We start from the raw sequence: 23,487 nt of genomic DNA on the forward strand, positions 1-23,487 counted from the left end.
AGGTAAAGTAGATTACCCTGACAGTTAACAGTGTGTCATCAGCACATTACAAGCACTAAACTGCAGAGTTAGCTGGTAGGGATATGAGCAAATTAAAACTATAGCAGGTCATCATAAAGCCCCACATGGGCAGTGAGAGTTTGGGCTGGTGACGACATGTGTGCCCAGTGCTGGTGAGACGGTTGGGGAAGAGAGATAGTGTAGGAGGGATGACTTAGGCAGTTGGAAGAGTTCCAGTCCAATTCTTGTGGCCTTTTCTTCTCTACACGATGGAGTACCTCGGCTCTGTATCAACATTGCAGGTGGTAAGGAAGGCAATGCAACGTTAGCATTAATTTCCAGAGGACTAAAATAAAGAAGCAGGGATATAATGCTGAGTACTGTGAGAGGTTTTGGGTCCCGTATCTAAAAAGTGGGTGGTGGGGTCGAGACACGTGTACGGTGTTCCTTCCCTTGGCTAGATGCAGGTCACCCTTGGGCAAGGTCTAACACCGGCTTAGCTACCCCAACCCCCATGTGATCAGGGTCATGTAAAATTATCCATGGGAGCAGATGGTGGATGGTCCTATGAGCAGCCGGTGCAGATCACAAGTCCTGGTTATGTGACCACTGACACCAGGAAAACAACCTCTGAAGAGTATTGGTAATGGCTGGGGGTCATCCATCTTGTGAAGACACTGCCCAGAAGAAGGCAATGACAAACCACTTCTGTAGGAAGATTTGCCAAGAACAATTATGGTCAATGGAAAGACGATGATCACCCATGTCATACAACACGGTACATAACGAACAAACAATCGAAGGAAGGTTGTGCTGGCTGTGGAGAGGGTCCAGACGCTGATCCCAGGAATGAAAGGATTAAAATATATGGAGCTTTTGATGACTCTAGTCCTGAGCTCACTGGAATTTAAAAGAATGAGGGGGCAGATTTCACTGGAACTTGTGAATCGGTGGAATTCATTGCCACAGACAACAATGTGGCCAAGCCATCATGTATATTTAAAACGGACATCATTAGGCTCGTGATTAGTAAGGGCATCAGGGATGATGGAGAGAAGGCATGAGAATGGGATTGACAAGGAAAATAAATTAGCCAGGATTAAATGTCAGGATTGATGGTTTGAATGGCTTAATTCTGCTCCCAAGTCTTATGGTCCAGGTTGCCCATCTAAGCTAGTCACATTTGCTTGTGTTTGGACCATATCCCTCTGAAACTATAGAGTCACCGACTAGATAAAGGATGATTCCTCTTACATCTCAACTGTAGATTTGACTGCTTTTAAGATACAATATCCCACAGGGAGTGTAACTGCAAAATATCATATGAAACCCAGCAAGTGTTCAACACAACACAGGTAAATAATTATGTTGCCTGCTTTTCGTACTTCTGTACCATTTCCCAAATTGTAAACACCTCAATAAGTTCTCACAGGCCGTGAAAAATAATATGCAGTAAAGTGCCTTCCTTACTACTGACTCAACTTGCGAGTTAACCTCTAGAGAATCCCAAGTCCCTATGCACCTCCAATTTCTGAATTCACACCCTGTTTAAAAAATCATCTTTGCATTTATTCCTTCTACAGAAGTGCATGACCATACACTTTCCTACACTGTATTCCATCTGCCACTCCTGATCTTTTTTTAAATTGAAGTACAGCGAAAAACATGTCGTCCCAACACTTCGAGCTGCACTTCCCAGAAATCTCCGAAATTTAACCCTAGCCTAATCACAGAACAATTTACAATGAGCAATTGACCTACCAACCAGTATGTCTTTGGGCTCTGGGAGGAACATAGTCATGGGGAGAGTACATAAACTGCTTACAGGCTGTGGCAGGAATTGAACCCAAGTCACTGGTACTGTAAAGCATTGTGCTAACCACTACGCTCCAAATCTGTCCAAGTCCTTCTGCTGACTCCCCGTCTTCCTCAACATTACCTGCCCCTCCAATTATCTTTGTATCATCCACAAGGCCATCAGTTGTGGCATGCAGACCATTAACATATAACGTGTGAAGCAGCAGACCCAACATTGACTCTTGTGAAATGTTGACTTCTGGGGACCACTTACGCATTGAAGGAGAAGATGGAGCAAGCCGTGAGCAAGGATGGAAGGACAATGTTGTTAGGATAAGGGGAAGGAAGGTGATATTTTTCTTTTGTTTGGAACAGAACACTGTTGGACAAAGAAACCTGTTGATATCTTCTAAAGTCCTAGTTGCTCCATTCTATTACCAGGCACTGGGCAATGATCTGAGGCAGTTCCCAAAGCTTCCTTGGAAATGTACATTGCCTTATGGGGAAAGGCCGAGTGAGGAATTCTCTCTTTGGAGAGAAAGAGGATGAGAGGCGACTGGATAGAGGTGCAAAAGATGGTAAGGGACATGGATTCAGTGGAGAGCCGGAGACTTTTACACAGGGCAGCAATGGCTAATATGAGGAGGTATAATTTTAAGGTGACTGGAGGAAAGTATAGCGGGGATTCAGAGGGAATTTTTTTTAAAACACAAAGAGTGGTGGGTTTGAGGAATACCTAGCCAGTGGAAGTGGTGGTAGAAGCAGATATATTTGGGGCATTTAAGAAACTCTCAGATAGGCACACGCAGGAGCGAAGTACAAGATTGATCTTAGAGTACATTAAAAGGTCAGCACAACATTGTGGACTGAAGGGCCTGTGCAGTAATGTCATATGCTCTATGTTCTATACCCACTGGCTTGCGGGAATTCCTGGGCAATGACTGCGCAAACTGGAGAAGGAATATTTGGGGTGGGATAGAGAAGCTTGTGATCTTTAATTGGAAACACAGAGAAGCTGAATAAGTGTACTACCTCCCAAATTGCCACGCCAATTGTCCCGAGAAACACCTCATGCTCCACCTGTGGGCAGAGTCTACAGGTCTCACTTTGGCCTCATCAGCTGTGGCAGAAGCTACAGAATAGGAGCAGAGTAGAGACATCCACGACTTCCAGGGCCATCCATGATACAGATCTATGATACAAAGATAGTTGGGAGGGGCAGGATAATGTGAATGAAGTAGGGAATGCACAGGAGTTGGGCAGATTAGGAGAATCGGCAACGAAATGGCAGATGGAATATGGGGTAGGAAGTATATGGTCATGGATGTCTTGATCAGCGAGTCCTGACGAAGGCTCATAGCCCAAAAGGGAAGGCTAATTCCTCTCCAAAGACACTGCCTGGCTTGCTGAGTTCGTCCAGGACCTTGTGTGCGTTACTCCGGATTTCCAGCATCTGCAGAATCTCAAACAAGAGAAAATCTGCAGATGCCGGAAACCCAACCAACACACACAAGATGCTGGAGGAACTCAGTAGACCAGGCGGCGTTTATGGATAAGATTGCAGTCAACATTTCGAGCTGAGACCCTTCAGCAGGATCCTGAAGTGGACTCTCAGCCTGAAACGTCAACTGTACTGTTTTCCATAGATGTTGCCTGGCCTGCTGAGTTCCTCCAGCGTTTTGTGTGTGTTGTCCATAGAATCTCTTGTTTTAGGGCTGCCCAAAAAGAAATTCTTTATGTAGAGAGTCCACATTCTTAAACATGGAATCATTTATTGAAGGAGTGAATTCCAGTCTTCAGGGTCTTGATAGTTGAAGGCACAGGGTCAGGGATGATGAGGAGGTCCGAACTTGGAGAGTCCGGAAATAAAACGTTGGAGGAGATCGCAGCAACCGGCAGGCTAAAAGATGGGTTAAAGGTGAAAGGTGAGAAGTTTAAATGGAACATGAGGGGAAACTTCTTCACTCAGAGGACTGAGAGTTTGTGGAAGGAGCTGCCAGCGACAGTGCTGCGTCCAAGCCTGATTTCAACATTTAAGAGAAGTTTGGATAGGTACATGGATGTTAGAGGTATGGGGGGAGGGCGGGAGCTATAGTCCCGGTGTAGGTCGATTGGAGTAAGCCGTTTAAAATGCTCAGCACATACTAGATAGGCTGAATGGCCTGTTGCTGTGCTGTACTTTTCTATGACTCTAAGGATGAGAACTTGAACTGCATGAAATAAGGGGCAAGATTGGGGGTCATTCAGGAGGCAGTTATTAACCAATAGGTGGGAGCTGCATGGGAAATAATGGAAGCAGGTCAGGGAGTCACACGAAGCGTGGAGAGCTTGCAGGGAGCTGGAGGGTGAAGATTTACAAAGAGAAATGAAACCCAGGAGGGCATCTCACAAAGGAAAAAGTAGCACTGGAGAAGAGAACTTCAAGAATCAAAGGGAAAGTAACGCAGAACGCAACGGGAAACGGCAAGAGATGCCTCAAATGATTAATAGGAGCAGACACTTGGTTTTGCCTAAGTTCCACACAGTGTCCATCTTCTGCGCTGACTCACTCATCGGTAAGGTCAAGATTGTGTAAACCAAGTAAGTTAACTTAGTGGAAAAGCAGCTTGGAGAGTAAACCCCGATTCTCTTTATAACCAGTTCTCTCAGACTCTAGTCATTCCACTTGCTGGACGCTTAAACATTCACAGTACAATAAAAACGTTGAATGGCCTGGTCCTCTCTTTGAATGACCACATAGTCTTTGTATATTTTCACTGCTATCCACACTGTAATAAGCACGAGGCGGACTAATGGAAACACTGGAACGCGATAGGATCTCATTACTGTTACGGAGGGTGAACTCATTACGTGTGGGCAGAGATATTCCGAAGGAATGCGTTCATCTTCTCCACATTCAGCGGATGTGCCGGTGATGGGAACTCTGGACCTCCAGGCTTGTTTCCCCGTCTTATGTCCTCCCACTTTCGATAATAACCCGACTGCCCCTCGGCCCCAGACTCCACCGTTAGAGCCCAGAGTTACGACATCAATTCCAACTAAAACAAGCTCTCCTGGCCTCGCCGCCCACAGTCTCCCTCAGTGCCGGTCTCCCTACCTGTGTCTGACATCCTCCCGCTGACAGCAGCCACTGCAAACACGTCAGGTTGCCGGTGGCAGCCGCGTCGTGCGCCGGAGTCGCCCCGTTCCTGGCACGCTGATTCCCGGCGAGTTTCGCCTCTTCTACCAGGTACTTCAGGGCGTCGAGTCTCCCGGAGCGGGCGGCGTGATGTGCCGGCGAAGCTCCGAGGTGATCGGACACTTTCTGCAGGAGGGCGCCCTTACTTTGCAGCGCCTGCAACGCTTTCAGGTCGCCGTTCCTGGCAGCGACCAGCGAGGGGTCCAGAACCATTTTATACTCTTGTGTATTTGTTCAAATACTCGATTATCATTTCCTTCCGACGCTTCACTTTTTGCGCGTGACCATTTTGCTCCGGCGCCGGTTCCAGACCGAATCCCGCAGGGTCTGTACCATGCTGAATATTTAATTACCAAGGACCTGAATAATCTATGAGAGAGGCGGAACCAGTTCAGCTAAACGGCAGTCAACAAGCAGCGGTTCAACCAGTCCCCGGGCGGCTGCGTTCCCTGGCCTGAGTTCTGCCCTGCTCTGACACCGAATTCCTGCTCTTGACAACTGCTTCATGTTTGCCTCTTACTGATTTACCCCATTAAATAGCCATTTTACATTGAACGCCTTTAAATACCCCAGTGGTGCTAAAACGAGTTTTATTCCTCAGTTGTAAGTTTGCCTTCACTTAACGTTATAGTAATACAGCACGGAATCAGGCCCTTCGGCCCAACTGATCCATGCTGACCTGTGCTCGACCCGTTTTCCTATGTTTGACCCTTATCTCTCGTATTTAACGTATTTTACACGTTGTAATTATACCCGCCTCTGTCATTTCCTTCGGCATCTCGTTCCCTGTTCTTACCAACCCCTGCATCAGAAGATCGGGTCTCGGGTTCCTTTTAAATCGTATCTTTCCCACGTCAGTTTTAGAATCCCCTACCCTGGGGAAAAGACTGTCGCCACACAGCTCCTCTATGCCCCTCACGCTATAAGGTCACCCCTCAGCCTCTTACAGTACTACAGGGGAAAAGGTCCCAGCCTACCCAATCTCAAAACCTCCCGTTCTGGCATTGATTTAAAACAGAGGCTGATCGGTTCTTGCTCGGCAATGGTGACAAAGTTTATGAGGAGAAAGGATAGGGTTGAGAAGGATAATAATAAGGGCATGATGGGATAGCAGAGTAGACTAGATGGACAGAATGGCCTGATTCTGCTCCTATGACATATTGCCTTATGCCCTTATTCAGGGGCAGTATTACCCCTGACACTGTAATGCAATGATGCTGGTCTTGTTCTATACCAGAGCATTAATTGCCTTTTCTCTGCCAGAGTTTTGGGTGGTGGGGTGGAGTTATGTCTCTGACAAAGGAGGCGTAAGCTACTCCTCCCCTCCTCTAGCCTGCAGGTCACCTTAGGGCAAGGTGTAGCACCTGCTTAGCCTTCCCCCTCCCCCGATCAGAGTCACGCGAAGCCACGAGAGAAGGTGGTATGAGCAACTGGTGCATATCACAAGTCTTGGTTATACGACCACTGACACCAGGCAATTAATCTCTGAAGAGTGTTGGACAATGACTGAGGTCATCTATCCCGTAAAGACACGGAACACAAAGTGCACTGCAGATGCTGTGGTCAAAGCAACACGTACAACACGCTGGAGAGATTCAGCAGGTCGGGCAGCATCCATGGAAACGAGCAGTCAACGTTTCAGGCCGAGACCCAGTCCTGCTCGTTTCCACGGATGCTGCCCGACCTGCTGAGTTCCTCCAGCGTGTTGTACGTGTTGTAAAGACACTGCCCGGAAGAAGGCAATGGCAAACCACTTCTGCGGAAGAATTTGCCAAGTCAATCATGGTCGCGGAAAGACCACGATCACCTACATCATACAACACAGCACATAATGATTGATGGACAACATAGGCGGAGGCTGAATCATGGTGGTGCTAAATTGCGACTCCTTTGTATTCATCTAAAAAAAACAACAACAGCTTACTTTCTACCTTTGATGTCTCTCCTTTTCCTTTTCGGGGTGGATGGGGTTCTGCTGACCTGGAGTTACACTCTGTGCTGGGGCCCCGCTCCCGGGGGCTCACGCCCGGCCGCTTTTCGACATCACGAGGACGCGGACTAGAAGACGAGCATGGCTTCAGGGTTCCGAGGTTTCGCGGCCCTGTGGACGAGCCTCCCAACTGAAATGTGAAAGGAGAGAATGGAACGTCAGGAACAGGGGTTGAGCTGTTGGAAGCTCTGTACGGCGAGTTGTGCTCTCTCAGTCTCTCTCGTTGAATTGTTCCCTGGATGTGCATGTGGTCAAACTAATACCCAGTCTGGATCCAGCGTCGATGCACCATACAGGTCATTCAGAGAGGTTGGCTGAGGGTTAACCTGGCCCAGGATACTCGGGGAAGTACTCTGCCACCTAACCTTCTTTAAAGCAGAACCGAGGGATTTTTACCACCCAAGATGGCCCCACTGACGGAGCTGTACTTGGGTGTGTCCATTTGGAGTTTGCATTTCATTTCCTCCATGCTCCTCGAAATGCTGCCTTTGTCCTTGTCCATAGAAACATAGAAAACCTACAGCACAATACAGGCCCTTCGGCCCACAAAGTTGTGCCGAACATGCTTTTACCTGAGAAATTACCTCGGCTTTACCCATAGCCCTCTATTTTTCTAAGCTCCATGTACCTGTCCAGGAGTATCTTCAAAGACCCTACCGTATCCTCCTCCACCAGTCGCCAGCAGCCCATTCCAGGCACTCACAACTCTGAGTAAAAAGACCTACCCCTGATATCTCCTCTGCATCTACTTCCAGGCACCTTAAAACTAGGCCCTCTCATGCTAGCCATTTCATCCCTGAGAAAAAGCCTCTGACTATTCACACAACCAATGCCTCTCATCATCTTATACACCTCTATGTCCAGTCCCAAGGAAAGTGCCATTAGCTGTAGTTCCCTATATTTTACCACTGGCTTACCGAGTAGGGGGCAGGGTTGGCACTGAAACCCTTGCCTTCTCACAGTTAGCCACCTTTCACGCCAAGTATGCTGGTGTTACTGAGATTTACCTGCTGAACACGGTGGGCAGGGCAATCACAAAATAAGGGTTGACGCTGGCTGCAATTTCCTGGACCAGCTGTAAAGCATCAGCCAACCACAGAGAAATTTGGGAAAAAAGCTGGTGGCAGCACTGAGAGAGGACCTGCTGAGATAACTGTGGGGCTTAACGCAAGGAAGTACTGACTCGCGCAGTGCTTGTTGCTAACTACAGCGTACAGACCATCCCTGGGTAAGGAACAACTTCCATTCTTACAGATGTTCACAAGTTGATTTTGTCCTAAGTCGGAAAGTATACAAAGAATCACGTGACGTGGTAACCATATCACCACTGTGTTGTCAGGGAAGACATGCAAATCAGAAGCAGAATCAAAAGTTGAAAGTAAGTTCATTGTTAAAGTACATGTATGTCATCATACCCTGAGATTCAGTTTCTTGCAGGCATTTCCGGTAAATACAAGAAACTCAGTTGTATCAATGAAAAAACTCACACAACAAAGATTGGCAAGCAACCAGTGTCAGAACAAATTGTGCAAATGAGAAAAAAAGAGCAAGTTAAAATATTAAACATTGAGAGCACGAGTTGTAGAGCCCTTGAAAGTGAGTCCATAGGGTGTGGAATCAGTTCAGTGTTGGGTGAGCCTGATGGTTGAGGGGTAATAACTGTTCTTGAACCTGCTGGCTCAGGACCCTAAAACTGCGGTACCTCCTTCCTGATGGCAGCAGTGAGAAGAGAGCATCAGAGTCAGAACCGGGTTTATCATCATGGATATATGTCACCAAGTTTGTTGTTTTGTGGCAGTGATACAGTGCAATCGTAAAAATTGCTAAAATTACTATAAATTACAATAAAAATGTGTATATGGAGCAAAAAGAGATGGGCTCAGGTACTGTTTGTTAATCTGATGCCAAATGGGAGTGAAACTGTTCCTAAAACGTTCAGTGTGTGTCTTCAGGCTCGTGTACCTCCTCCCTGATGGTAGCGTGAAGAGGACGTGACCGAGATGGTGATGTGGCGGGAGGCCTTAATTAATGAAAGGAAACACATATGAAAAAACAATTACTGAAAGTAGAGAGAGTGAGAGAGAGAGGAAGTGTGAGTTCTGTTGTTTATAGGAACGAACATACCTTAAGGGGATTTCTCAATTTAATGCAACACGCACAAAATGTTGGTGGAACTCTGCAGGCTAGGCAGCGTCTATGGAAAAGAGTAAACGGGCGATGTTTTGGGCCGAGACCCTTCATCGGGACTATAAATTACAATAAGAATAAATAATAATCCAGCATTTTGTGTGTGTTGCTTTGGATTTCCAGCATCTGAAGATTTTCTATGTTCGTGATTCTCAACACTGTATAACGCTATTTTAGGAGCTTATTCATATGTTGGCATGTCTACAAGTGGGGAGTTCGTAACCCGGGGGTGGCCTGTATGGGACTCTGCTTATGATGCCTGTAGGTGGTTTAGGTGCTGGGTTGGGGTTGTTGTGGTAGGAGGGGAGCAATAATGGAGGGACGTGTTGGATCCTATCGCCGTCTCTGTGTGCTCACTCTTTCCCTTTCTTCGCTTTGCTCGATTCCCCAGATGTTCCCCCACTCTGATCCCCCCCCTCAGTTTCAGCTACAGTGTACCCTCCACAGCAGGGTCCGCGAAGGGAGCTGGTGGCAGTGGCCCTGGGTAACTAACCAGTCCAGCGCACCAGTGAGCTGCCCAGCCCGTGATCTCCCAGGATGGGGGGGGGGGGGGGGGACCTTGAACCAGGTACTGGCAGTTCACAAAACCACGGTGTAAGCAGTCCTACACTTGCAGTATGCCCACAGCCCGCAGCCTGAACTGTGGCAAAGTCTGCCCGGCTCTCCCTCGCCTCGTCAGCTCCTCAGAACCCACAGAATCAGAGCGGATGCAAAATTTCACCCACTTCAGGTGAAGAAGAAAAAGCGGTTCGGCCATGGGCAATATTAATCGGAGCATCGAAACACCAAAACGTCAGCACAGGATGTGAGCTGGGGTTTTGCAGCGAATTGGCTCCAAACAGGGGGGAAAAACACATACAGGCGTTGTTTAAGAGTCATACCTCAAAGAGGGATCATTGTTGTTTCAAGCAGGCTAGTAAATAAAGAATATATTTCTTTAATAGCGTGCGGGCTTCTTAAGTGCATTAAGACCCAGCATTGTCACGGTGAAATGGCAGCTGGGTTGAATCGGCTGCAGTGGAATGGAGTCAAGTGGACACATGTCACAGCTGAGGTGGCTTTAGAATTGTTCCACGCTCCGCCTCTCTGTGTTTGGGAACTTCATCTCTGTGCTTGCCCGTAACGGGTGTTTGAATCGTCGGTGGCTTTTACAGCCCAGAAAAACCGGTGCACATTATCGCTGTCAGTGAGTCCACTCTCTGTTCATCGTCTGTTCCTTATCTCGGGTTTTCGGCCTTTGAATTTCTGATTGAAACCTCCCCCGGTTTCATAAGAAGCTTCTATGGTCAAAGGCGGGTGAAGTCAATATCTCCACTAAAGTTCTCAAAACACCTCAGTGAACACAGCTTCCGTCCTGTGCAAATCCCAAGGGTGATGCACTCTCTAATGTTCGCCGCTGAGTGGCAGTGTTTCCCACGAAGCTGAGGACTTTGGCCCTATTTTCTCAGGAACCTCTGGAAATCCTTGAGTAAATACAGGCACTGGAAACATTTTTGGGGAGAAAAGTTGGTACTGAATTTACTGTTAATCTGGCAGATTTTTCATTACGCATTAAGGAAAACCTAATTTTTTGTGCTGATCCACGTGGAACATTTTGCTAAAAGTATTTTCAATAATTATCAGTCATGCTTTGGGCTGATTTTTTTAATCTATCCATTTAAAGATGCAGCGCAGTAATTGGTCTTTTGGCCCAACTAGCTCGTACTATCCAGTTACACCCATGTGACCAATTAACCTGTAAATCTTTGGAATCTGGAGGGAACCGAGGCACCCGGAGAAAACCCATGCGATTATGGAGATAGCTTCCATAGATGTCATCTATAACATCAAAAACTTTTATAGATGTACCGTGGAGAGCATTCTGACAGGCTGCATCATTGTCTGGTATTGGGGTTGGGGGGGCTACTGCACAGAACCGAAAGTAGCTACAGAGGGTCGCAAATCTAGTCAGCTCCATCTTGGGTACGAGCTTACAAAGTACCCAGGACATTTACAGGGGGCGGTGTCTCAGAAAGGCAGCGTCCATTATTAAGGACCCCCAGCACCCAGGGCATGCTCTTTTCTCATTGTTACCATCAGGTAGGAGGTACAGAAGCCTGAAGGCACACACTGAACGATTCAGGAACAGCCTCTTCCCCTCTGCCATCCAATTCCTGGATGGACATTGAACCCGTGAACACGACCTCACTTTTTAATATATATTATTTTTAATCTATTCAATATACATATATTGTAATTGATGTACTTATTTATTTTACTTTTTCTTCTATATTATGTATTGCATTGAACTGCTGCTGCTAAATTAATAAATTTCGTAACACGTGGCGGTGATAATGAACCTGATTCTGATAGCTTGCAAGCTCCTTACGGAGAGCGGCGGAAATGAACCTGGGTCGCTGGTGCTGTAAAGGCGTTGCGCTTGCCACTACGCTTCCATGCCACCCAACAGCCAGCCAGACACGCCTCAGAAGACCACCTCCTTGCTCTGGAAGATTTGCTTTCATATAGAGCCTTAGACAACTTCAGAATATCACCAGTCACTTGATAGCCAACGATGTGCTATATTCGGAATCCAATCCTTGGTGGATTAAGGAAGTAACAAGCGGTTCAGTTACAACAAGCACCCACAAGCAACGATGTACTCACACCAGGCTAATTTCCTGCTTATACTGGTTTAGGGTTAAATACTGAGGGAGATCTTCTTAGGTCCACTTGGATCTGCCAGCAGGAAAGGTCATGACTGGGAGGGGTGATGTCGGAAGAAAGCAGCTTCCATCATCCAGGCCATGCTCTCTGCTTGCTGCTGCTGTTAGGCAGGAGGTACAGAAGGCTTAGGTCTCACCTCACCATGTCCAGGAACCGTTATTACCATCAGGCTCCTGAATCAGCGTGGGTAACTTCATCTCAACTCTGAACTGATTCTACAACATATGGGCTCACTTTCAAAGACTCCGCAACTCATGTTCTCGGTATTGTTTATTTAGTAGTATTGCAGTGTTTGTCCTTTGCACATTAGTTGTCAGTCTTCGTGTGTAGTTTGTCATTGATTCTATTGTATTTCTTTGCTTTATGGTGAATGCCTGCAAGAAAATGAATCTCAGGGTACAGATAGGTTCTTTGATAATAAATTTACTTTGAACTTTGGGATCATCATGACCACGGGCTGAAGTCCGCCGGGCGTCCACTCAGCAGAGTTGGACCACGAGCGCCGACCTCGACAAGCGCAGCACGGCAGCTTCAGCCTGAAAGGCTGTGAGCCCCCGGACCGCGGGTTCGGCTCACTGAACCTGTGCTTGATCAGACCTCAGGCAAGGGCGGCAGCTTCAGCCTTAAAGGCTGTGAGCCCCCGGACGGCGGGTTTGGCTCACTGAACCTGTGCTTGATCAGACCTCAGGCAAGGGCGGCAGCTTCAGCCTTAAAGGCTGTGAGCCCCCGGACCGCGGGTTCGGCTCACTGAACCTGTGCTTGATCAGACCTCAGGCAAGGGCGGCAGCTTCAGCCTTAAAGGCTGTGAGCCCCCGGACCGCGGGTTCGGCTCACTGAACCTGTGCTTGATCAGACCTCAGGCAAGGGCGGCAGCTTCAGCCTTAAAGGCTGTGAGCCCCCGGACGGCGGGTTTGGCTCACTGAACCTGTGCTTGATCAGACCTCAGGCAAGGGCGGCAGCTTCAGCCTTAAAGGCTGTGAGCCCCCGGACCGCGGGTTCGGCTCACTGAACCTGTGCTTGATCAGACCTCAGGCAAGGGCGGCAGCTTCAGCCTTAAAGGCTGTGAGCCCCCGGACCGCGGGTTCGGCTCACTGAACCTGTGCTTGATCAGACCTCAGGCAAGGGCGGCAGCTTCAGCCTTAAAGGCTGTGAGCCCCCGGACCGCGGGTTCGGCTCACTGAACCTGTGCTTGATCAGACCTCAGGCAAGGGCGGCAGCTTCAGACGTTGTCTGCCAGAAGAAAGGTAGCTGGAGCTTTTATTTGGTGTGTGTGTGTGTGTGTGTGTGTGTGTGTGTGTGTGTGTGTGTGTGTGTGTGTGTGTGTGTGTGTGTGTGTGTGTGTGTGTGTGTGTGTGTGTGTGTGTGTGTGTGTGTGTGTGTGTGTGTGTGTGTGTGTGTGTGTGTGAGAGAGAGAAAGAGAAAAAAATACATGCGTTTGTGCACCGAATCAAACTCTCTTTTATTACCACTGTCATACTAGGGTTGATTGATAAGTTCGTGGCCTAAGATAGAAGGAGATGAGTTATACAGCTCTCATTACATGCACATGCAGGTCAACTCATTGAGTGATTGTGCAGAAAGTTTGAAGTTAATAACATCTCCTTCTACCTTAGGCCACAAACTTATCAATCACCCCTGATGAGTTATTAACTTCAAACTTTCTGCATAATCACTCAAAGAGTTGAACTGCATATATATGTAACGAGAGCTGTATAACTCATCTCCTTCTACCTTAGGCCACAAACTTATCAATCACCCCTTGTACTGCATGTCATGAAATGTGTTGTTTTGTGGCAGCGGTACAGTGCAATGTATGATGTATTCTATAAATATATAATATTAAATAAGCAGTGAAAAAAGAGTGGACAAAAATAGTGAGGTAATGTTCATAGGTTCAATGTCCTTTCAGAAATCTGTTGGCAGAGAGGAAGAAGCTGTTCATGCAAGCGTGAAGAGTGTGTTTTCAGGCTGGAGTGTTTGTGTTTTCCAGTTTTTTATTAACTGAAATAAGTTTATACTCTTTACAGCAATATCTTTCTTCTTAACAAGTCTCAGAACATGAGTATTGATACCTGTCAGGTTCAGGTCAATAACCTCATAAATCGTTGAACTGGTACTGGGGGCCATACCTGGTCCTGCACTCCTGCAGCAGAGAGGCTCAACCACACTATCCTTCGAACAGTACAGCACAGGAACAGGCCCTTCAGCCCACAAAATCTGTGCTGAACTGTGAGGCCTTCATTGGCCAGGGTTGACCATGGATGTTTCGTCCTAGCTATCTACGTAAGCAACCCAGGGCTGTGCGATACGGAGAGCAAGCCGCCACCCTCGCTCCACGCAGCTGATGAATCCACAGAGACGGCAGACACTGATACAGTTTGGCACCTGCGGCATCGCAGGAGTTGCCCGTCAGTGCTGAACTCCTCAGGGACTCCAGCTCAGGATGTTCCCTCGGGGGGTTTACTCCCGAAGCCTTCCCTGTGAGTGGATACAGCCGTAAGGCAGTGGAGGTTTGAGATCAGAGTTTTCCTTCTCCTAGATGAACTGCCAACTGCGACTGACAAGCCCCGTCTGCCCAAAGTGCTGTACTATTGTCATCTTATCCCTTCTACCTGCACATGGTTCACATCTCTCCATTCTCTGCACATCCATGTACCTATCTAAACACCTCTATCATATCTGTCTCCACTGTCAGTCTTGGCAGCATCCCTCTTTGTGTGAAAACCTTGTCCTGCACACCCCCCTCACCTTAAATGCATGTCCGCTAGCATTAGACCTTTGACCTTAGGGCTGTCTGCCCTATCTATGCTTTTCATTATTTTACCAACTCCTATCAGCTCTCCCCTTGGTCTCTGCCGCTCCAGAGAAAACAGCCCACGTTTGCCTAAACTCCGCTAATAGCCTGTACCCTGTAATGAAGACAGCACCCTGGCAAACCTCTTCAGTGCTCTCTCCAAAGCCTCCACATCCTCCCTATGACGGGCGACCAGAATTACTTTCACTTAATCTGATGAAAGCCTTTCACTGTTAAAGTGTAATAAGGCCCATCCACTGTGGTATCCAGAAGTTTACAGTAAAAATCCTTTATATTGGAGTACTATCATTTTGGCAATTGATCAGTGCAACATATTCTAATTCAAATCAGACTGCAACGTGCTCAAAATGGCCAAATATCTGCCCAGACAAGTGGGAAAGCTCTTCCAGTTGCCACCTGTGCTGAGAGGGTTAATTCTCTCCCACTGTCTCAACATGATGTCATCTGCAGAAAAGCACCTGAGCTTTGTCAGCACACTGCACGCCAGGTCCTCCTGTTCTGACATGTTCCTGCAGCGAAGTACCTGCTCCTGGTACACTTGCTGTCTGCACCAGACGTCAGTCAGTCTGACGTGCGGTGCCCCATGGCCAGGTTGCGACACCTCTCCTTCGGCTTCTCCGTCCGTTCCTCCCCCCCGGAGGCCAGCGGCTCTCACTGGTGCACAGCTCCGCATTAGCCAGCAGGCACCCACCCCCTCACCGTCCATGCCGCTTACTCCGCATGACATCTCAGAAAGACGGAGATCAAAGTTCGGGCGTAGCACACACAAAACGCTGGAGGAACTCAGCAGGACGGTGCACAACTGCTCTGCACACGGCTGCAAGGGACGGTAGAGAGTTGTGGACGCAGCTCCTCAACGCATCCCAGGAAACCAGCCTCCCGTTTATGGACTTTGTCTGTGCTTCTCACCGCCACAGCAAAGCAGCCAGCATAATCAGAAAGCTCAACCCACCCCGGACATTCCTCCTTCTCCCCTCTCCCATTGAGCAGAGGATACAGGAGCCTGAAAACATGTACCACCAGGTTCAAGGACTGTTTCCATCCTGCTGTTATCAGATTCTTGAACACCTTGTACGTTAAAATGGACCCGACCGCACAACCTACCTCGTTATCATCTCGCACTTTATTGCAATGCACTTCCTCTGTAGCATTTACAGTTTATTCTGCATTTTTATTGGAAGATTGTGCATAGAATACCAAAACACAGTACAGGCCCTTCAGCCCACAATGTTGTGCCACCTTTTAACTTACTCCAAGACCAATCTAACCCTTTCCTCCTACATAGCCCTCTATTTTTCTATCATCCACGTGCCTATCTACGAGTTTCTTAAATGCCCCTAATGCATCTGCCTCTCCCACCACTCCTGGCAGGGTGTTCCACACACCCACCGTTCTCTGTGTAAAAATACTTCCCTTTGATATCTGTTGTGTATTTAACATTTCAGTAATATTGTAAATATATTGTTTGATTAAGCTGTCTTTCTTGTTTACAGAATTCAAAATTCAAAATTACGTATGTGAATGGAAAATACCATAACGCTACCACATCACAAGTGTGTGCACCACTAAAAATAAAATGAAGTACTATACACACATTATCCCCAGCTCCATGATTATTTTCTTCTGATCAGTTTTTGTTTTTGGAGTGACAAAAACATAACAATATAGATGAGTAAGTTTTAAAATGAACCCGAGACAATTACCTACCTGTTGAAGTGCGGTGAGAAGTTAGAGTTTAAAAAAAGAAGCATATCAGAATTTTTTTCTTCAGAAAAGGAGAAGACAGTTGAGAGTTTAAACAAAAGGCAGAATATGAACAAAATTCATTGGTTCATAAGCACTGAGTATTGGGTAATAATTAATTAATTAAAGGCCAAAATGACTGGCTACTTCGGAAAGACGGATTTGTTTGATTGCACAACAGAAAACTGGATTTTGTATACTGAGCAAATTGAGCAGTATTTTGAAACACATGATATAGTCGATTAAAAACAAGTGCCAGTTCTGCTGACAGAATTCGGTGAAAAGGCATATGGTTTGCCCAGAAGTTTGACTGCTCCAACCGGAACAGCCAAACTGAGGTTTGCTGATGTCGTGAAAGTAATGCAGCACCAGTGAGAACCAAAACCATTATTTATTGTAGGTTACATCAGTGGAATCGAAAGGAAATGAATTCTTTTTTTAGCTTACAAACAAGAGAAAATGAGAAACCCACACAAAATGCTGGAAGAACTCAGCAGGCCACTCAATGTTTCGGGTCGAAACCTTCGACAGGACTGTAGAGAAAAAGCTGAGGAGTAGATTTGAAAGGGGGGAGAGGGGAGAGAGAAATGCTAGATGACAGATGAAACTTGAAAGGGGAGGGATGAAGCAAAGCGCTTGGAAGTCGTTGATGAAAGAGACAGAAGGACATGGAAGAAAGAAGAAGGGGGGTGTGAAGGAGCACCAGAGGGAGGTAGGCAAGGAGATAACATGAGAGATGGACAAAGGGATGGGAAATGGTGAATGGCGGGGGAAGATGGAGATATTACTGGAAATTTGAGAAATCAATGTTCATGCCATCAGGTTGGAGGCTACCCAAGTGGAATATAAGGTGTTGTTCCTCCAACCTAAGTGTGGCCTTATCCTGTCAGTGGAGGAGGCCACGGATGGACATATCAGAATGGAAATGGGAAGTGGAATTAAAATGTGTGGCCACTGGGAGATCCCGTTTGTTCTGGTGGAAGGAGCATAGATGCTCTTGTGTGTTGCTCCATTTTAGCTTACATAGCTGATATGAAGGGATGGTTTGAGTATCGTCAATTCAATGATGGGCTTCATGATGGACTGAGAGATTGTTTAGTTTGTGGAATCTTACAAGAAGACATTCAAAAATGGCTTCTAACTGAAGCACAATTGACAGTTGAAAGGGCAGTTGAAATTACTGGATAAGTGGAAACAGTAAACTGAGATGCAAGTGAGTTGCAGTCAGGAATGAAAGTGAACGTGAATAAAATTGCAACTTCTAAACAGAAACTTGCATGGCCAGACAAATTGTGTTAACTTTGTGGCAGGGGCTCGCATACTCCAGACCGATGCAGGTTTGAAATTTACAGAAAATGCAATCAAGTAGGACACATACAAAGAGCATGTCAGGCAGACAAAAATAAATTGACTACACAGGGAAGAGAAAAAGATGAAAATTCAAGCTGCAGTTTCAAAAAAGGCACAAAACTGCATACTAGTGATGAAAAATTGGATAACGACGAGAGTGACACAGGACTGAATAGCCTTGAGGTTTACAGTGTGAAAAATAGCAGGAGACAAGCAATATGGCTTACACTGGAAGTGAATGGTAAATTAATTAAAATGGAATTGGACAGTGGCTCAGCTGTTTCAATCATTCCACAAAATGAGTTTGAATGGTATTTCAAAGAAACTGAACTGAAGCCTGAAGATATCCAAATAAAAACTTATAATGGAGAAAAAAAATCCTGTGGGAATGACATTCGCAACAGTGAAATACAACAACTAACAAAACAGCACTGTGGGGTTGCAACTGGCTGAGGTAACTACAATTTAACTGGAGATCTGTCCACCATTTGCATGCTACATCACCTGCAATAGAGTCAACCGAAAGCAAATTAAGAAAGGTACTGGATGATGTGTTCAAGGAAGATTCAATGATTCAATATAATATCAGAGAATGTATGCAGTATACATCTTGAAATTCTTACTCTTCGCAGACATCCATGAAACAGAAAAGAATCCCAAGGCATGAATGACAGAAAATGGTATATGGAGGAATTTAAGGTGGGTGGGGGGATATATGGGAGGCAGGGTTTAAGGGTCAGCACAACATCGTGGGCCAAAGGGCCTGTACTGTGCTGAACTATTCTATGTTCTATTAAAATGATAGAACCCCAAAGCCCCTCCCACTCCCACACAAAGGCAGAAGAAAAGTATCAGCCCTACCCCATAACCCTCCCCCCAACTTGCTCCAGCAAAAGCATCAACCTCCCACCACCCAGCATGCAAAGCATTGGAGAAGTGGCATTGGAAAACCCAAAACATATCAAGGGTAAAATTGTGTTAAATGAAAATGCCACACCCAAGTTTTACAAAGCCCATCCGGTTCCTTATACCACCTGTGATAAAATAGCCAGTGAGCTGCATCACATGGAGGCTGAAGGAATTCTTTCCAAGTGGAGTCCAGTGGCCAAGAAGGATGGGTCTATCAGGGTCTGTGGTGGTTTCAAGGTCACCATCAGACCCGTACTGTAAGTAGATCATTACCCTCTGCCCAGGATAGAGAATATCCTTGCAAACTTTTCAGGAGGGAAGCACTTCAGCAAAGTGGACTAAGCTGATGCCTACCTACAGATGGAGAGGAAGAAGTGTCCAAAGTGTTTCTCAGCATGAACACTCACCAAGGGCTTTATCGCTATAACAGGCTTATTTTTAGAGTAGCATCTGTACCTGCACCCTGGCGGAAAACTATTGTCCAGGTGCTGCGAAAGCGTCCAGGCGCTCAGTGTTACCTGGATTGGTCAGTAGGTACATTAATGTCAGAGAAACGTATACAATATACATCCTGAAAGTCTTTCTCTTCACAAACATCCACGAAAACAGAGGAGAGTCCCAAAGAAAGAATGACAGTTAGATGTTAGAACCCCACAGCACCCCCCAGCTCACCCCTCCCACACACAAGCAGCAGCAAGGCGATGAACCCCCACCTCCACCAGCAAACAAACATCAGCTCCCTCTACCGAGCACTCAAACATGCCGCAAACAACAATAAAGACACGGCCTCGCAGTACCTCAACAACTACTCATTCACCCGGTAATTCAACATACCACAGGCTCTCTCTCTCTCTCCCTAAAAAGGGAAAAAGAGGTGTCCCTGTTGTACTGCAAGAGGGGAGACATAACAAACAACTCACTGACTTACGATGTTAAAAGTCTGTTGCGTTGCTTTTTCCGAGCTCTGCTCTCAGAGAGTTGGCCCCAGAAAGGCACAGATCTCTGGACACACAATGCACGGCTGTTAACCCGCTGCTCCCGATGTTCCGTGTTCTCCTGCAATGCCTCAGTCAGGGGCACCAGCCCAGAAGCAGCACGTCTCAATAGCCATGAAACTCCAGAACCCTGAAGGCACACTAGTCTTCCAGGCCGTGGCCTTGGGATATCAAAAAGCGGCGGGTCGTGAGGCCCTGAGAACGTGTCCCATTTCCGCAAAGAACCAACATCAGAGTGTAACTCCAGGTCAGGGTCTTAAAAAGAACCTTGAAAAAGAAAAAAAAAGAGATATCAAAGATAGAAATAAAGCTGTTTCCAAAGATGCAAACAAAGGAGTCACCGTTTAGCGCCACCTCGACTTTCCTCCACCCCTCTGAGTCCTTGTTACCATTAATGATGACAAGGAACATCTCCAAAATCTCATGCAAACACGAGGAAATCTGCAGGTGCTGGAAATTCAAGCAACACACACAAAATGTTGGTGGAACACAGCAGGCCAGGCAGCCTCTATAGGGAGAAGCACTGTCGATGTTTTGGGCTGAGACGAAGGGTCTCAGCCTGATGCGTCGACAGTGCTTCTCCCTATAGATGTTGCCTGGCCTGCTGTGTTCCACCAGCATTTTGTGTGTGTTCCAAAACCTCAAGACTGTGTTAAAAGGATTAGAAGATTATGGGCTCAAAGCATGATGCAAAAGTGTGAATTCTTTAACCAAGCATCAATTACTGTAGTCACATCATTGATGCACAAGGGTTAACACAAGTGTGTTGAGAAAATTCAGGCAGTGGTGGATGCTCCAAGGGAAAAGGACATGTCACAGTTGTGGCTCTTTCAGGATTTGTCAATTACTGTAACAGGTTCCTGCCAAACCTGGCTCTTGACTTCATCCCTTGAACTCATTAATACAGATCGGGAATAAATGGCAATGGACAAGGCAGTGTGGTGTGGCTTGCAAAGAGGTAAAGGAAATGGTGACGTCAGACACTGTACTAACACATCATCCAGTGAAGCTTGCCTGCGAAGCCTTGCCTTATGGTTTACATGCAGTCATGTCACATGTATTGAGTGATGGAAGTGAACGCCCCATTGCCTTTGCATTATATTTCCTTACCACTGCAGAGAAAAGTTACGCACTGATTGGCAGAGAGGCCTTGAGCCTATTTGGGGTGTAAAACGTTTCAACCAGTACTCTGTTGCGAGAGAGTTTACCCACATTACTGATGATCAACCACTGGTGTCCATTTTCAATCCACAGAAGGGTGTTCTACTAACAGAGATGGGCAGGCTTGCAGAGATAGGCTCTGTTTCTTGAAGGACACAATTACAATGTCAAGTTTAAGAAGACAATTGATCATGGAAATGCTGATATATTGTCCCATTTACCCTTGAAAAAGGAAATACCTGAGAAAATTTACTAAGGCGGACCCAGCTCTTGTTGTTTTCTCCCTAACAGAAATCGAATGTCTTCCTTTTACAACAGAAGTGATCCAAAGGGAAACCGGAAGACCCCACACTGTTTCAGGTCTACATGGCCATGCAAAATGGCTGGAATTTGCAACAGAAATTCCAGTTCCCGCAATTTTACCAGCACCAGTATGAACTTGCCCTTGATGGGGTGCTTGATGTGGGTATTCAGAGTTGTTGTACCATCCAAGCTGAGAGCTATAGTGTTGGTGGAGCTACCTGCTGGTCATCTAAGTGTTGTCAAAATGAAAGCATTGGTTCAAAGCTTTGTCTGGTGGTCTGGGATAGATCAACGAATCAAGCATCTTGCCATGCACTGTCCGGGATGCCAACACATCCAGAAGATGCCAAGAGCAGCACCTCCCTATCCCTGGGAATGGCCTGCATCGCCCTGGCAGAGGATTCCTGTGGATTTTGCCGGGCCATTCATTGCCTCAAATTTCTTGGTAGTAGTGAACACTGCTACTAAGTGGCCAGAAGTGTTCCCATTAACGTGTCATTAACGTTGCACACCGTTAACGTGTCGGGAAGCTTCTTCTCAAGGACTGGTGTTCCAGATCATTTAGTCAGTGACCATGGACCACAGTTTGTTGCAGAACAGTTTCAGTCATTCCTGAAAGTGACTGGAATGAGACATATTACGTCTGCACTGTACCACCCAGCTACAAAAGGCTGAGCAGAAAGCTTTGTTCAGATCTAAAGAAAGCACTCTGAGCAATGTCAGCAGAATGCACTGTACCAGCACTGAATCAGAAGCTTCCCAATTTCCTCCTTGCCTATTGCAATCCAGCACACTCCACAGCCAACAACTCCCCGGCTTTGCTGTCCCTGAGTTGTCCCCTGCTCTCACACTTGGAGCTCCTCAAACCCAATCCCAGACGGAGTACGCAGGACAAACAGCTGAGACAAATTGAGGGCTCCTCGAACAAGGACGTTCGATGTTGCACTCCTAGACAAGAAGTCCTGATCTGATGAGGGTCTACAGAGGTGAGCAAAAGTGGGTCCTTGGAAAGATTAAGGAGAAAACTGGACCACTCTCCTGCACAGTGGAGATTGCGTCTGGAGATGACACATTGAGGTGAGTCTAGAGTTGAGAAGAGCAGAGTCAATTGCTGGCAAAGAAAGGTGTTCAGAGCTGTCAGAACCACTTCCTCCAGTCCCAGAGTCAATTCCTGCAACCACCACAGAGGAGGCTCCAGAACTTGATATTGCTTCACAGCCACAAGTCTCACCTGCCAAGCAGAGTGACTCACCCAGTCCGGAAAGATGTTATCCCACAAGAATAAGAAATCCTCCACAGTAATTAAATCTTCAGGCCTGAAAATATATACCGTTCATATATACAAATTATGTTGAGATGCATTCTATATTGAGTTGGAGTTTATAGTTAAGTGGTGAGGAGTGTTGTGTATCTAATATTTGAGTAATATTGTAAATACATTGTTTGATTAAGCATTTTTGTTGTTTACATAATTCATTACAGGTTACATGTAATAGTACGTGAATGGCATACGTCGTTACACTACCTTGCGCGCCTCACTAAAAGTAAAGCAAAGTACACACACATTATCCCCAAACTCTGATTCTTTCTTTCAATTAGTTTTATGTTTTGGAGATCCAAAAACATAACATCTCCCCTAGAATTTCCTCCAGTCACTGTAAAATTGTGCCCGGCACATTGAAGTGGTACAAGGGAAAATGATTTAATGGGAAGTTCTACTGAGAGCAGCTTGCAATGAGGCACCACACTCTGGCGCTATCTTGCTGGAGGGGTTAGGCCCTAGGAGGCTGTATCTCCTAAAACTGCCTTTCATTGTGCTTTATAAATTCACCGCTGAGACAATGAAGCAGGAGCGGAGAAAAAATAAAGGGTTATTTACCTACATTATTAACAAACACACACACACACACACACACACACACACACACACACACACACACACACACACACACACACACACACACACACACACACACACACACACACAGTCTCACTCTCTGTCTCTTCCTCTCCCCTCCTCCCTGCCCTCCCCTTTTCCCCTCTTCCCTCTCCTCTCCCCAGCTGCTGCCTGAACTGCCAAGTTTCTGCTTTTTATTTACAAATTCGGACAAATGTGGATCGATGTGCTTTCCTCCCTCACTCACTAACGTGCACAAATAGGAACAGCAGGCAGGTTTGTCAGTCAGTCAGGTAAAACTCTCAAACTTCACAGAATATTTTAAATTTCAAAATTCAACTTTATTCATAATAAAAATATAAATACAAAAGAATAATAATACAAACCCTTTTACATTGGTGGTCAATATATTGAGTAGATTCAATTTCAGTTTTAAAACATAGTGGTGTAGCCACT

At 46.3% G+C, this 23,487-nt stretch overlaps 1 protein-coding gene across 1 annotated transcript in view; it reads right to left on the minus strand.

The window, feature by feature from the left end:
- Positions 1–5,347, minus strand: part of LOC140718411 (uncharacterized) — a 185,158-nt gene extending 179,811 nt beyond the window's left edge. Inside the window, exon 1 of the mRNA XM_073032125.1 lies at positions 4,895–5,347. Within this exon, the coding sequence (XP_072888226.1) occupies positions 4,895–5,188 (294 nt within the window). The 5' untranslated portion in view covers positions 5,189–5,347. The remainder of the gene's footprint in view (positions 1–4,894) is intronic.
- Positions 5,348–23,487: the final 18,140 nt, after the last annotated feature.

Source organism: Hemitrygon akajei, chromosome 29, assembly GCF_048418815.1.
Source record: "Hemitrygon akajei chromosome 29, sHemAka1.3, whole genome shotgun sequence".
Taxonomy (NCBI): Eukaryota; Metazoa; Chordata; class Chondrichthyes; order Myliobatiformes; family Dasyatidae; genus Hemitrygon; species Hemitrygon akajei.